The 15,047-nt window shown below is 42.7% G+C and overlaps 1 protein-coding gene across 2 annotated transcripts in view; it reads left to right on the forward strand.

The window, feature by feature from the left end:
• osbpl10a (oxysterol binding protein-like 10a) overlaps positions 1-15,047 on the forward strand; it is a 65,124-nt gene that overhangs the window by 20,386 nt on the left and 29,691 nt on the right. The window contains exons 3-5 of one of the 2 annotated variants that reach the window (XM_080484883.1): positions 254-333; positions 2,926-2,994; positions 8,293-8,502. In XM_080484883.1, coding sequence (XP_080341009.1) covers positions 254-333; positions 2,926-2,994; positions 8,293-8,502 — 359 coding nt within the window. The remainder of the gene's footprint in view (positions 1-253; positions 334-2,925; positions 2,995-8,292; positions 8,503-15,047) is intronic. The other variant, XM_080484884.1, reaches the window with a different exon arrangement.

A 15,047-nucleotide genomic window follows, 5' to 3' on the forward strand; every position in this document is an offset into this window, starting at 1 on the left:
TGCCTCAGAAAGTGTTAAATACAATCTATTTGTTACTTTCTTGGTGTTTCTCCAGCTGCTGTTTACCTGCTCTGGATGAACGTGTGCAGATTATTTACGACTCCATTCAGCGAAGAGGCGAGCAGTAACTGTTAACCGACGTAAACACTGTTGACTTTTTAAAATCTGCGTCTCGACCCGAGTGTGAACAAAGATTTAGGAACAATTCCTGATGTTACACGGATTAATGTGTGTGTGTGTGTGTTTTTTCTAGCCTCCGATGCCAAGGAGCAGCAGTTCTGGATCAATCAGCTGCAAGCGTGTGCCAGAAGACACTCTGACAGCAGTGCCAAGGTAACACACACACACACACACACACACACACACACACACACACACACACACACACACACACACACACACACACACACCTCTCATGGCATCTGTCCCTGGGTAAAAGAAGTGAGCGGGAAACCTTTGACATTTGTTTCCTGTCTTCTGTGTGCCTGTTTATGAGTGAGCCTCTTTTCTATTCCTCTCCAATGAAGGAACGGTGTGCAGGTCGCTCCTCCACCACATCAAACACACTCCCACCAGTTCAGGATGAAGTACAAGCCGCTCTCTTTGTTTCCACTCTGGATTTCACCGGCGTCTTTTCTGCCATTTATCACTTTAAATGGCTTCGCTTCCCTTGAGTCTCATTTTACAAACCCCTCTCCAGAGTTTTAAAGCCGTTCATATATATGTAGCATCTCCTTATTTTACTTCAAGCTCTCAGCCTCTCTTGCTGTTTTATGATCTCAACAGGCTTGCATTTGTTTTCTTACTTAAATCACTTTACCATGCTCTTTGAAATCGATATAATCACTTTTTTTTGTGAGCATTAGACTGTTGTGATGTAAACGAGAGTAAAAAACAAAAGGGCCTCATCTCAAACTTGAGAAACACGGTTCTGAGGTAATACACAGTAACGGCAGCGTCTAGGCTGCACTCATCATATTTCAAAACAACACAAATGTTGTGCTAAATTCAAAGTGTGTTTTATTTTGCGTGTCTCCTCAGTACAACCTATTGTAGATCAGCTTTCATATTTGCGCTACATCAAGTTATCCTATGCACAAATCTTCATTAAACAGACGTGGAGCTCCGAGGAAGGATTCCAGTCTTCATCACACCACGAGTCATGGTTTGCACTCATGTGTTATTCAGAGGTCTCTTTCATTTTGGGGCTGTCCATCACTCTCTTTGCTTCGTTGCTCAACTAAATGAAAAAGAATCCTGGAGCTGCAGCTCGTCCCGATATTAAATGCCGCATAGGCAAGAACAACATTTCCACGTTATGCGTTGTCTTGAACTTTATGAAAAAGAACCTGAAAAGAAATGGCCCTGCATGATATCAAGTAAACATGCGATAATGTTGTCCAGCGTTGTGATGACGATGTGATTCACAGTAATTACAACCACCTCCGTAGATGATGGGAATGTCTTTGAGCTTTGAGATTTCTGCACTTTTTCCAGAACTGAGCAGTTTTACTTAATTGTTTTGGGTCATTACCTCTTCATTTTAGTGCTTCTGACTTCTGTTGTTATTCACGGCTGTCAGTCGATTCATCGCATTTTTCCTTCATAGTTAAAATTCTGTCTATTTAAGTTTGCGGAGCTTGAAGGCACAGTGCAGGGAAACATCAAAAGTGTCTTAAGAAGACAATCCCAAGTGAGTAAAACTCGGAGATTTAATATGATGAACGATCTCAGGCTGGGATTTCAGCTCCGAAACTTCTCCGGAAGTAGTTTGGCACCTGCATCGACATAAGACTGAGGGATTTAGTGAAATATGAAGCAGCAACGTGTTCGTGCCGCCGTCTCTCGCGGTGCAGGTGCGGCTGAATGTGGCTGCGTCCGCCGACCTCGTCGCATCGCGTGGAGTCGTTTCTGACGGATTAATGTGCTGCGTGGAGCAGAACCACCAACATCCACCAGCACTTCTTTTTCCACTTGGGTTTCATGGATTAATATGTGGGTGTGTGCATTCTGTTGGGTTTAGACTGGAAGTCAGGGGATTATTTTGTGTGTGTGTGTGTGTTGTGTCCCTGTTGGGCTGATCCAGTGGAGAATGAGGTTTATTATTGAGCTCCACGGTGCAGAAATCAGCAGTGCATGAATGAGAAAAATAATCCAAAGTTTACTCTTTCTTTGGCAAACTTGTGTGTGAATTTTCAGCTGTGAACGGTTGTTTTTCTTTTTTTCTTTTTTTTTTTTTCTTCTGCAATTTGAAGTTTCTCATAAATTCTGGAAGTTTATTTACTGACCTGCATGTAAGGAAACAGATCAATCTTACATTTACCAGCTTCCAGCATCAGCATCCTCACTTCTTCAGGCTTATAAAGTTGTTGTGCAAAATAATTTTGTAACAGCGCACAACTTGTTTTTGTTTTTTTTTCTCATTTACTTACTTTGTTTTAGAGTCACGACCTCAAAAAGTGCTTCCGAAGCCTCGTGCGCAGACTGAAACGTCTAATTTTGCTTTGACAAAGAGTAAACAAACAATAAATATTCAGCGTTTGTCAGAAGATTAACAGAAAATGGAAAACAAATGGGAAACCTTTTAATCGTGTTTAAAAAAAAAAAAAAAAAAAAGAAGAGGAAAATGGTGAATATAAAGATTAACACACTAACCTTGTTTGATTAATTGCAGAAGATGAAAAGAAGGATTGAAATATGCTTTATTTTGACATTTCGACATGAAACTGCACCTGAAAAAGTTCCATCAGTCAAGCAAACTGACAAAATGAATGTGTGAATATTTCGATTTTCTGGAGTCCGTTTTGTCAAATGTTGGTTCAAAATCACAAAAAGTGTCTTCGATGTACTTGATTAGATTATTCAGTGATCTACTGCCCCACGTATTATTTCTGAAACATGTCCTTTATGTTTGTTTGCATTCAGGTGAGGAAGCTAAAGGGGTCAGACGAGCACCTGAGCGTGGATCGAGCGGCGGGCGGTCAGGAGGCGCTGGTGAGTGACCGACCTTCAAAAGTGCAGAATTACACAGATAGGATAAAAAAACAAAAAAAAATCCTGTAGTTGAGATATCTTTACAGAGCCGGCTCTTCACCCTTTCATGTGCTTTTATATAAATAACTCCCAGGGCCTCATTATGCCGCCTTATTGCTGGCTCACTTATTCAACATGTAGCTCCTCAACACTTCAAAATGCTGCACAGCTGGAGCGAGGAAGAAGTCCAATTACTCTGCTGGGCCATGATGAGGAAAGCAATCAGAAAATGAGGGAAAATTGGATAACCAAGAAAAAGTGGGATGATGAATCCATCTCTTTTTTTCCTATTGCCCCTGAGTGGCCGTTTTGTTCCTGTTCGGTGGCTTTCGGGGCATTTCCACGCCAGCAGCTGTTATTACTGTAGCCACTGCTGAAGTCTAATCCTTCCTGAGCCGCACTGTCTGCCTCTCCGATCGTTATCGCAGCCACTCCGCTGATGAGGCAGCCAGCGGCGGAGGCTCGGCTACATCTCCGATAACAGACCTCTCTGTGGCACAAAAGCTGTAGCAGGATTTATTTATTACGGAAGAATGAAAGGAGCAGGGATTCATTCAGTCTTCATAAGAAACGACATAAAAGTGCTGATGCGTTTCTGACTGGTAATCAATTCAGATGGAGTGAAAGGTTGGCTTTGATTTCAGAGTAGATAAAGTGAGAAGGTCAAACGTGGTATGTAGATTTGTGCTTATGCTTCATACTCCCATTCAGAAGCTAAAAGAACAAGAAGAAATTTCAGCAGTGACGTCAGCCACCTGCCGAGAAAAAATGCTTTTTCGGCAGAACTGTTCATACTCGGATAAGAAGCTGTGGAACTCGCAGGCCACGCCCCCTCAGAGCAGCCACACCTCTGTGAAGCGCCGTTTTAACTTTTTAACTGCACAGTTTATTTCTGGCCTCCGGTGCTTTCAGAAATACATTTCTCTGAACTGTTTCAGTAATAAAAGAGAGAGTTTTTGTCCGAGCCGCGATGTTGGTCCGGTTTTAACCACAGGCGCTGACAGCTTTTCGTGATGCGTTCAGGTGCATCACGTAAGTCCGCCTTCAACATGTCAACGAGCTGCGGGGCTCATACAGTAGCGAGGTTACAAGCTAAATGATCTCCTTAGATCTCCTCCACGAGGCGCCTCCCCCATCCGCTTTGTTTGGGACTTTTTTTTTGGGACATATTCGGAAACCGTTAACGTCCCAAAATCTAATCGATTGGTCCTCCCATGATCACAAATCGTCCCTGAAAATTAATAGTAGATAATAGAATACATTTATCGGCCTCGCTCTTTGTAAAGTGCTCTTTCAAGAGCGAGCAGGCTCTCCGTTGTGTGTAGCTGGGGACCTCTCTGCTGTTCGAGAGTTGGACCTTGTTCTTTGTGCTGCCACCGGCCGGACGGAGGTCACAGCTGCTGAACTCAGCGAGCCGCTCTCCTCTTTTCAGCCACAGCTGGGTGCCGCTGTCACAGTTGAACCCATCGGAGCGATACAAAACTGCCTCGTTTTTGCAAGATGAATCCGGGCCATCGTCGGCTTCTGTGATTTACATGTGTATGTCTCCCACACGGACGTGCGATTTTATTAAACATGGCGTCTTTTCCTCGCCGTGGCGTGTCTGTTGCGAGCTTTCTGCAGGTCGAGAGGCGACGCGGCGCTGCTCAGCCAGGCAGAAAACACAGCTGCACTTTATCAAGCTGATTAGCAGCCCGATAAATCCGCCTGTGAGAGCGCGCTCTCTGTGTTGTCGTCGAGCAGATACTCCCCACACAAACACTGAACTCGACTCAACTCCTGACTGGAAGAACAGGAAATGATGAAACTTTGGACTTTGAGCTGCGCCTGTCATGTTGTTTCTGCTTGAATAAAGAAACGGTCTCTTCTGGCTGGTTTACTGTGAAAATGACATCTGAACACACGATCTGCATGTAAACCACAAACAAATTAGGGTCTTAATTCTGCTTTGTCATAAACTTTTAAGGTTGATATTATGTGAACAATTACCTGATGATTTAGTAGTAAATTATCTGTTTGTCTGTCCCACACACTATTAAAAGTCCTCTAATGGAGGTTATTACTGAGCAGCTAATGGCGTGTAATTAGGGGTGGAGAAAATGACAGGCCAGCAGTTGACCATTGTGCGGTCCGCCCACGCGGCCTCACTCGGGGCCAAGTCCGCCCACGGCCCTGAGACAGCAGAGCACCTGTGATGGTGGGATTTCTTCACCCCGAGCACAGACTCACAGGAAGTGTACAGAGGGATATCTCACGGTAGCTGGATATGAGAGGTTGTTTATGAGTAAAATCAACATTTTACTTTTTTGGTATGTTCTCGTGTTTATTTCAACCCTTCTTTAGTACTGTTACATATATATTTGTACCGGCACGGTGGCATAGTGGTTAGTACTCTCATGGTGAATGTGTTGCGTGTTCGAGTCTCGGCTGACTCTTTCTGTGTGGAGTTTGCGTGTTCTACCTCTGTGTGTGTGCGTGTGTGTGTGTGTGTGTGTGTGTGTGTATGTGTGTGTGTGTGTGCGTGCGTGTCAATGTGGGTGGGTGGGTGTGTGATGTTGAATGAAGAAGTGGCACTTTTACAGAAGTCTTTTTTTACACAAATTTCTGTACTTTTACTTACTTAACGAATGTGAATACTTGTGGCATCTCTGACTGTGTGGTGTTGAACTCTACTGAGTGAGGTGTTGAATCAGGGTTCGCCAGTTTCTTATAATCTCGTATTATATTTTTTAGTTCTACAGATGCGAATGAATACAGTCCACAGAGGCATTTCATTCAACACAAAGCTCACTGGTTGCTTTTATAATGCATTAAGAGTAAGTCACAAAAACCTTTATGAATTCATGGTCCTCTCTGCAGTCATATTGAAGTTATTCTGCACCTAAGTTTGTTTAATAGGCAACTGAGTTCCATTTCTTTATAGAGACTCCAGAAATAAATAATGGTAATAGTGAATGAAAATGAAAACCTCTCCCACCTCGCGTCTCCCTTTCATCCCTTAATTTTCTTTCTTTCAGTTTCTGTGTTTTTTATTTTTTAAATGCTCAGGGATTCGGAAATGTTGCTAATTTTGGAGGACAAAACCTCCGATTGTCTCCCCCCCCGCTTTCTCGTGGCTGGTGGCTTAGCAACGTACAATACAACAGTGTTCTCTCCTGTAAGCTGATTATTTTCAGTTTGAAGTGGTTAAACAAAAACCGACTCACTAGAACTCCCTCTGTTCGGGGTTTGGATCCATCTGATCACGAGGGAAACTCCCAGAGAGGGAGGGAGGGAGAGAGAGAGAGAGAGAGATATCCGATACTGCTGCCTGTGTGAGCATGGAGGTCAGTGAACTGAGGAGACAAGAGTCGCAGAGGGGAAGCGAGAGAAGCATCAAAGTGAAAGATGCAATGTGACTTTAGTGCAGAGAGCAACAAAACAACAAAAGGACGTTTCCACCTTTTATATTAAACTCGGCGGGAGAACCGACTGTCCTCTAAACTCAGTTCCTTGCGTCAGAGCACAGGTGGAAATGAGTTTCTGCATCCATGCTGCACGCTCCTATCACATTTCAAACAAGTCATTATTAAAACTGGACGCTCTTCTGCCAGTGGAAATAGTTAAATGATGTCGGCTTGTGACTTTCCTCCACCGATCAGACTCTGAATGGTCTGTTTTCCTGCATGTCTTCACAAGGCTTACTGCTGCTTTCTGGGTTTAGAAAGATCTGGCAGCCCGGGTCTGAGCGAGCCGGTCGCCTGAAATGTTTTCAGCAGCAGATTGAAGGTGGAATTGTCATGTCAAGTCTGTAACGTTTGGTTTGTCTGTTGAGGTCTGTGACCAGGAGATGAGAAATGTCAGCAGGTTACGGGTACCAACTTGTTATTTTAAGAAATAAAAACTATCTGGACTGTTTCATTGTTTACATTAAGCTCACATTTGTCCTCTACTGGCTAATTTATTATGAAATAAATCGCTACCTAATCCCATTAATCTCTGCTAATCCACATATTGTTGAGTGATTTTTCAAGCAAGCGTCTCCGACTGTTCTGACAAGAGGATCGTTGTGGGATGATTTGTAATCTGGTGTTGAAAATGGTAAATATGGACAAATGGAGGGATTGCTGTTTATCTCACAGTAAAGACCGGCTGAAACAAGCAGATACAAAGAAAATGTATTTAAGGTGAATAATGAGTTGCATTTATCTGTGAGAAAAGCTGCAGTTCAGTCAATATTCTACAAAGAAAGGAAGTCATTCATTATAAGGCTATAAGATGGATGTTTTTATTTTTTAAAAACAGTATCGACAGATGAAACTGATGAAATACACAAAGCAGAGCCCAACATTGAGATTCAGTACTGCTCAACTATGATATATCTGATTTTAGTTAGTTTCATTGAGCACAAACATTTCCTGAAGGATCATCAACAAAAAAAAAAAAAAAAAAAACATGCTTAAAAATCCACATGCACTCACATTCCCACTTATTGGTTCCCTGGAGAAAACCCAAGACCCGACAAAATAATCCTCTACGGCACGGATTCCATGCTCAATCATGTATACAGCATTGCTTTTTACAGAAAGCTGAAATACATACTTCAGAGTTGAAGTATGTCTGAGTATAAGATGGATCTGAAGGGGAGACGCTTTCTAGTTTTAACCCTTTATCAAGCAAGTGACCAGAGTTGGTAACTTGTGCTTTGCTTTATGTTTTCTGATGATGAATTGAAGAAAATATAAACGTATATGAGACCATTTTTCTGCTGGATATTGACGAAGATGTTATTAGCGTAGGAATTCCTTTATCACAAAAACTTTTTGGTCTTTGAGCCTTTTGCTTTAGCAAAGCATCTTCTATTCCCAATTACTTTCTCTGTACTTTTTTCTAAATACATTGTTTTGCTCGAGAGTTGTCCTCAATTATGTCTGGGAAATCTTCTATGTGTGGTAATTCTCTTTTCGAGACTCTTCTAACTACAAATACTGAGATATGTATGACGGTTTTATACCATTTTGCAAATCTTGAAGGAGGGAAATATTGGTCACCAACACCTTAAGCTCAAAATATTACATTTTAATACACATATTTTAGTGGATTTCTTCTGAAGAGTTTAGTTCCTGTGTGTATACAACTACTTTACTTGCGGATACTGAATACAAATTATTCAGATTCACTCAGTATGTAATATGTATACACAGGCAGTACCCGTAAAATCCTCATATGAGGTAATTGATGAATATATTCCCACCCGGCTCTCTCCCCTCCTCCCTCCAGGGATGCTCCTCCTCCTCCTCCTCCTCCGGTCGGACCCGTAGCTTCTCCCTCCTCCCCCACCTCACCCCGTCCTCGTCCCCGGGTTCCCAGCGCCACCTGAGCCACGCGGCCTCGCCCGGCAACATCGTCACCATCACTCACCACAAATCCCCAGCGGCAGCTCGGCGGGCCAAGAGTCAGTACCCAGGACGGCTGCTGGAGGTCAAAGAGGTGGGTGGCAAAGCCGTGACAGCATTTCAAAAGCAGACCCACACTTGAAATGCAAGACGCACGGCTGGATCTGTGTTTCATCCTCCTGCTTTTCATGGAAGTGACGGAACACAAGTCGGATCTTTTTGTTCTCATCTTTGGGACCAGTCCGCGGTGCACTCTGCACGACCGGATAGATGTTCCTCCCCACTTTCCCACTGCTGTCCCGATCCTTGATTTGCATCTCTGTCGTTGAGCAATCAGTAATAATGCCTACTTTGCATCTTTATTTTAAAAAGTCATTATGCAAACATGATTTTGCTGTTTCTCACCCGGAGCGTGATTAGACCAGTGTTGCGTCACTGCGTGCGCATCCTTTCCTTCAGGGTTGCTGAGCAGTTAGTTGTAATTACAGCATTGTTTTGCCAGTCTTATCAGTGGAAATGTTCCCATCAGGCTAATGGTGTTCCCTCGTTTTATCAGCGGTTTTGTTTCTATTATTCACATGCATTGCACCTTTGTAGTTTAGCTTTAGCAGTGTGAATGATTATGAGTTTAGAAATACATGGCACGTAAAAAATGTGCAACTTAAACTGGGGAAGATGTCTATAATTTTTTTAGAAGTTTTTCTTCCTTCTTCATTACTGGAGAGAAAAAAAAATACATTGGAGCTCTTTTCTATTTAAGGCGTTTATACATGGTATTTCTATCTTTTATTTGCATCTTTCATTCCTCCTGATTGTTTTGTGTGTGTTTTGTTGCATGTCTCAGCCAAGAATCCCTTGCAAAAGAGATTTATGATCTTGAAGTTTTGCATTTTTGAAACTTCTGCTTTCACACTGTGAACGTTATCGTGCAGGTTGTCATTGCAACATGCAGGATGTATTTGCTGCTGCAATGGCAGTAAAGTAGTCTGCATCTCGTCACTCTGACAAACCCACCTTTGTCTTTCTTTAGAGAAGTTATTAGATGAGCGACATCTGAAGTGGATCGATGGCGCTCCGTCCTTTCTGACCATTTGGACCAAACAAAGCTGTGCTGTGTTTTTGCTGCGTGGCCTTTGCCTTCCTGAGCGATTCTGCCGGTCTCAGGTGGGGCAGTGGTGCAGTGAGTTCAGCAGATATTTTTTGGCTCCCTGGTAGTCCTGACACTGACTGCAGGGCAGCTCGCTCTTTCCTGAAAGTTCAGCTTTGTTGGCATTTTGGTTTCATGCATCAACACTGAGTCTGCCCGCGTTGTCGCAGCAGGGCTCAGCGTGTCATGTAATCAACATGAGAGATGTCAGCGTGTCGGTGTGCACAAAGAACAGGGTGAAAAGTGAGAGAAAAGTGAGTCTGTGCTCATATGTGCGCTCCATTTCATATATCGGGGTGTCCCGCTAATCCCTGAACGTATGACGATTGTACATTTCAGCACTTTTATCAGTGTTTCCATGAGTTTGGGTTTAAAAACCTGCAAGCACATTGGGAGTTAATTAAAATAGCCTCCATATAAAATGTTCTGTCACGTTGTGATTTAACTTGAAGTTCAAATCCTCATTAATTCTCTCTGTGGCCGACCTGTCACTTCTGGTTACCAACTGCTTCCTCATGTGCTACATCCGCATACACCCGGAGCAGCCATTCACTCCTCCGTGCTTATCTTCTCAGAGAAGATTGTGTTTTTTTTTTCCCTCCACTGTCGCTTCCTCATAGCCTGTCTGCAGTTATTTTATAGTGACTAATTGCTCAAGATCGAGCCTGAAGTTAGGTCTGCTCGGTAAAAATGATAAAGACATGACGGAGACATGATTGTCTGCTCGGCTGGCAAATTGTGCAGCTTTTTGGCTGTCAACCCCCCCCCCCCCACCACCACCCCCTTTTTTTTGGTTTGTTTACAGACGAAATGTTCTCCTCGGATCGTTGCCAGGCAGCTGAGCATCAGGCTCTGCTACATTATGGAGATAAGATGACTTAGCGGTTAGGAAGGAAGGAGGAACCCAGACGAGAGGCTCTCTAAATGTAAAATACTTCAACCCATGTAATCGTGCGCGGAGCAGAGGAGAAAAACAGAGACGGACGGGGAAGAGGTCATCATGGAAAATGTGGGTTGAGTGCCACTAAATACTTCCTGACATGTTTTTGTCTTTGAGCTGGAAGAACCAAAGTATTTCCTTTATTATCTAGGATTTTTTTTGTTGTTTTTTTTTTTTTTGCTTGACACCCACAGAGCCAAAATAATCACTTGTTTCCACATTTTTCACTCATCAACTGCTTAAATCAGCAAGTTTTTGTTCTTAACAAAGCATCAAATAAGTGCGCGCTGAAAATTACGCCAGACTCTCGGCACATTTTAGATTTGACTTGTTTTTCACTGCCTGGAAGCTTTCTGTTTGAATCAGGTCAGACTGTATTAGTGTTATCAGGAGGACGCGCGCTTGTCTTCGCTGAGCTTGTCTTGCTCTGTCACTTTTACGTCTAAATATGCATCCGTCGCCGAATATTTGCACGTCAACTCCATTTTGCAGTGTTGAATTTGCGGCTCATAAACTTTTAAAGGCTCAGTTTAGTATTTGTTTTGGTATCCACTCTCTGACTCTGTGTTGTCCCAGACTTGCATGTGACATATCTCATGTCTTATTTAATCATAAGTCTCTTTGAGTTTCGGTTTAGATATTGGGGAAATAAGGTTTGCAGTAAAATGAACCACGGTCTGTTTTCAGCATCTGGCTTATTGACTCACTTATGCCTCGTGAAAAAACGATTGCTGAAGTCATGTGAAAAGGCTGAACTCTTGAAATCGGTCTGTTGGTATGAACGCTTGCCGTCCCACTTTGGTGGTGATTCATGTTTTCTAGCAAACCGACTCCCTTCTTTCAGATCTCAGAATTTGTAGAACAGCTTGTGGAAATCAATAGATTAGATCACTTGACCCAAGTAAACTTGAAGGAATACACAGATTTAAACTTTTGAGAGGTGACCTTGAGTGTTTTAAAAGGCGTCTATAAAAAAAAATGCATTATTATTATTATTATTATTAGATTTTAACAATACTAGAAATGTGTGAATTTTCAATTTTGTCTTATAAGCAAACCTCTTTTTGTTGCTTGTTCCCTGCAGGCTTCTCTTGTTTCTTTTAATTGTTGTTGGCAGGGGTGTCAAACGTGCTGCCCGTGTAAAAGCAACTAAATTAACTTAACTGCTGTTCCTAATTTGTCCACCAGGGGCTGCATTGTTTCAGTACGAGTAGAGACGATTCTCATTTACTCTCCATCTGAAGGTGGAACGAAGCAACTTCTCTGTGTTTCTGTCAAACTGAGCACTCTTACCTAAGAAGAGAAACAAACACAACTCGTCCATTAATCCGTCATGTGAGTGAAACCTCCCGGTGGGATGTGCTCCCCTTGTTTCAGTCTGGCACCTTTCCTCCCACCGAGTCAAACCGCGAGCGTATTAAACAGCATTTACATCACTTCTTCCTCTTAATGTCAGTCTGATGACACGCTCGGAGGAGAATCAATATTTCATACAAAGCTCTTTCTTTCGTGATTTCTCCTGCTCGTCAGATGCGACCACGCCGTGTGTCACGCCAACGACACCTTGAGTGAATGATTCACTCCGAGGCAGGAAGGGAGCAACTGGCGATCAGCGAGTGGAGAGTAATTTCCCAACTCTCCCCTCTCGGAGTGAACCTGGGACAGTTTGGGTGAATGATGAGCAGATGGTGTGGTCGTTAAGGAAAACAAACACTCCTCCGGTGCTGGTGTTTGCTCCGCGGACAGAAAACGAGGCCCTCTGTGAGCCGTGATTCATCTTGTTCTCGGCTTCCTATTTCTCTTGGTCCACGAGATGGAGGCTGCTGTGACCTGATTCCTTACTGCCGTCATTCAGCTCCTCTCTTCATATCTCTGCTCCCTCCTCTTGCCACGTTCTTTCATTCCTAACAGGCCAATCATTTTCTCTGAAGTGTCTGGCACGGGGCCCTGGGATGTTGGACTCCACAGCAGAGGATCCTGCTTCGCTTTGTGATTTATACACGACTGTGCGCAGCAGAGACCAAAAAGCTGCTGCTTGTTGATTACACAGTGTATTTACGGTCCGGTCGCTATCCTGCCGACCTTCCCGAGGTAAAACAAGTTGCTTCCTGGTCTGCACACCGCTGAATACGATCATCACACGTCAGAGAAAAAGATAGTTTTGGCGGGAAGTAAAATTGGACGTCTTGGACGACGTTTTAACCCTCATCTAAGTGACTTCACCACATTACCACGTCCAGTTTACCCGATTCAGTTTGTATTGAGATGCCTCCTACCTGGATGAATGCATGAACAGTCTGTTTATGTGCCTGTGTATATATATATATATATATATATACAATGATTCCAGATTTGCTGAAACTGAGTCTATTCACGAAGCGCTATGAAGATTCTACATTGTGATTAAGGAGTCAAATATCTTTACATCACTGAGGTTTTATGGTGGACGCTCAGGCCATTGTCACGCTGTCACCTTCCATCCGTCTGTCCATCCATGCGTGCATCTGTCACCTACCGGACGTGTGACGGTGGGAGTCGGGCCACATAACCGTCTCTGGCCCAGCCAGCCTGTCACAGCCGACAGACGTGAACTCTTCAAACGCCTCCATTCTCTGTGCAGCACAAACGGCATCTCTGGGCTCTCGCGCTGCAGAGCCGGCTCGTCAGGGTTAGGCTATTTCTGGAAGCATGGCTGGTCATGGCGGATCCAGAGAGCTTTGTGTGTGTGTGTGTGTGTGTGTGTGTGTGTGTGTGTGTGTGTGTGTGTGTGTGTGTGTGTGTGTCTGCCATTGTAAGCCTATTGCCTTTACCTGCTTCAATTATACGATATGTTCCTTTTATTTCTACGTCTCTTACTTCAAAACCGAAATCGAAGGTTTGCTGCTTTGACTTCTATCGATAAAGGATGATTGTTAGTTACATTTGTTGAGCATCAAAGGGTGTTTGATTTATAAAGAATGTGCTGTGCAGGTGTTTCTTTATGTGTCCATCCTAATGTCGCTTGAAGGCACCTCAATTTTCTTTAAAAAAAAAAAAAGAAAAAAGATTTTATTTACGTTTTGTTTTGTTATCAGAAACCCTTGTAGCAAACACTAATGTAGTAATGGCTGTTACTGCAAAATCTAACAATAACGTAATCATTTTAGCCTTTTTTAACGTGATGAAGCAATATCATAATAACTTGCTAATGAAATACTTAAAAAAAAAATACAACCATATTTTGATGATTATTTAATCCACTTATTTCTGACTATCAAAGTGCAAAAAAGTATTTTATTTCAGTTCTATTTGTTTTGTCACTTTATATAAAGCAATTACTCTTTTTATGAGGATATTACTTTTTTTCTTTTTTTATATTTTATTTTGTCTAAATCCTTTTCACTTCCATTGGTTCCTGTCATACAATTCAGATATTTTTCTTCAAAAATATAATAACTTACTAAATAACTGGCAAAACCTTATTACACTTTTGGCTCAAATGTTGTATTACACTGTTGGCAAACTATTACGTTATTTGCTGTGTTACATTTAAATGGGCTCGGATTAATACGTTATTGGCTGTTTTGACAATAATGGTGGCTCCACACTTGTTGAAGTTGTTATTTATGGAAAATGGAATCTGCACGGTCTCACAGTGAGAATATCCTCGGTGGAAGTCAGAATGTTGTTTCTGTGCAGAGTTTGCATGTTCTCCCTGTGTGCGTGTGCGTGTGCGTGTGCGTGTGTGCGTTACCCCCGTGGCGGACTGGGCCTGGATGTGTGGAGCTGCCCGGGTTGTATTCTGCCTTCAGCCATAATTAGCTGTGATCATCTCCAGCAGCCTTTGTAGGACAGAGTGATGGAGAAGGTGGATGGATAAAACATAATCCAACCAATCATCAATTCCCTCTGTCCAAACTAACGTCGGTCCTTTGCCCTTCAGACCTCATATCTTTGGTTATGTCCCCCTTGGCTTTAAATCGCACCCTTATCTCCACTTCATTATGTCTTATTGGACGCTCTTGTCTCTCATGGCACAAGTGGCGTATTAATCCTCCCACTGAAGGCCTTTTGATAGTTGCATAAAAATATCAGGTTTGGTTTGCATCAATAAAGGTGGCAGCAGTCTTCCTCAGCACCATAAAAGCCAGTGAGCCGTGTTATTTTTGAACATGGAATGACTTTTTTTTTTTTTTTTTTTTGGAGTTACTTAAGGTTGCATAGCAACACATTTGCTCTGAAACTTGCTGCGCCTCCCGTTAGTAGCTACAACACTCCCCCATCTCAGTGAGTATAAACCCTGAGGCAGGTACTGATTTTTGGCATTATTAGTGCCGCACAGATGCAATTATACGCCGAGATGTCAGCTTTCCTGCTTTTCGTGTCGTGCATGAGCCTTCATATCAGTTCTAAGCTCGATTAGCGTGGCGCTATATGCTTCAATAAGGCAATGAAATGCAAGCAGATGGTGATAAATACAGCTTCCCTCTCTATGAAAAGTCCGTTTGAATTCAGGTCAGGTAAAATATGTATTTAAAAAAAATAATAAAAAAAGTTAAGCCCTGTATCGTGG

This window comes from Lipophrys pholis, assembly GCF_963383615.2.
Source record: "Lipophrys pholis genome assembly, chromosome: 17".
Classification (NCBI taxonomy): Eukaryota; Metazoa; Chordata; class Actinopteri; order Blenniiformes; family Blenniidae; genus Lipophrys; species Lipophrys pholis.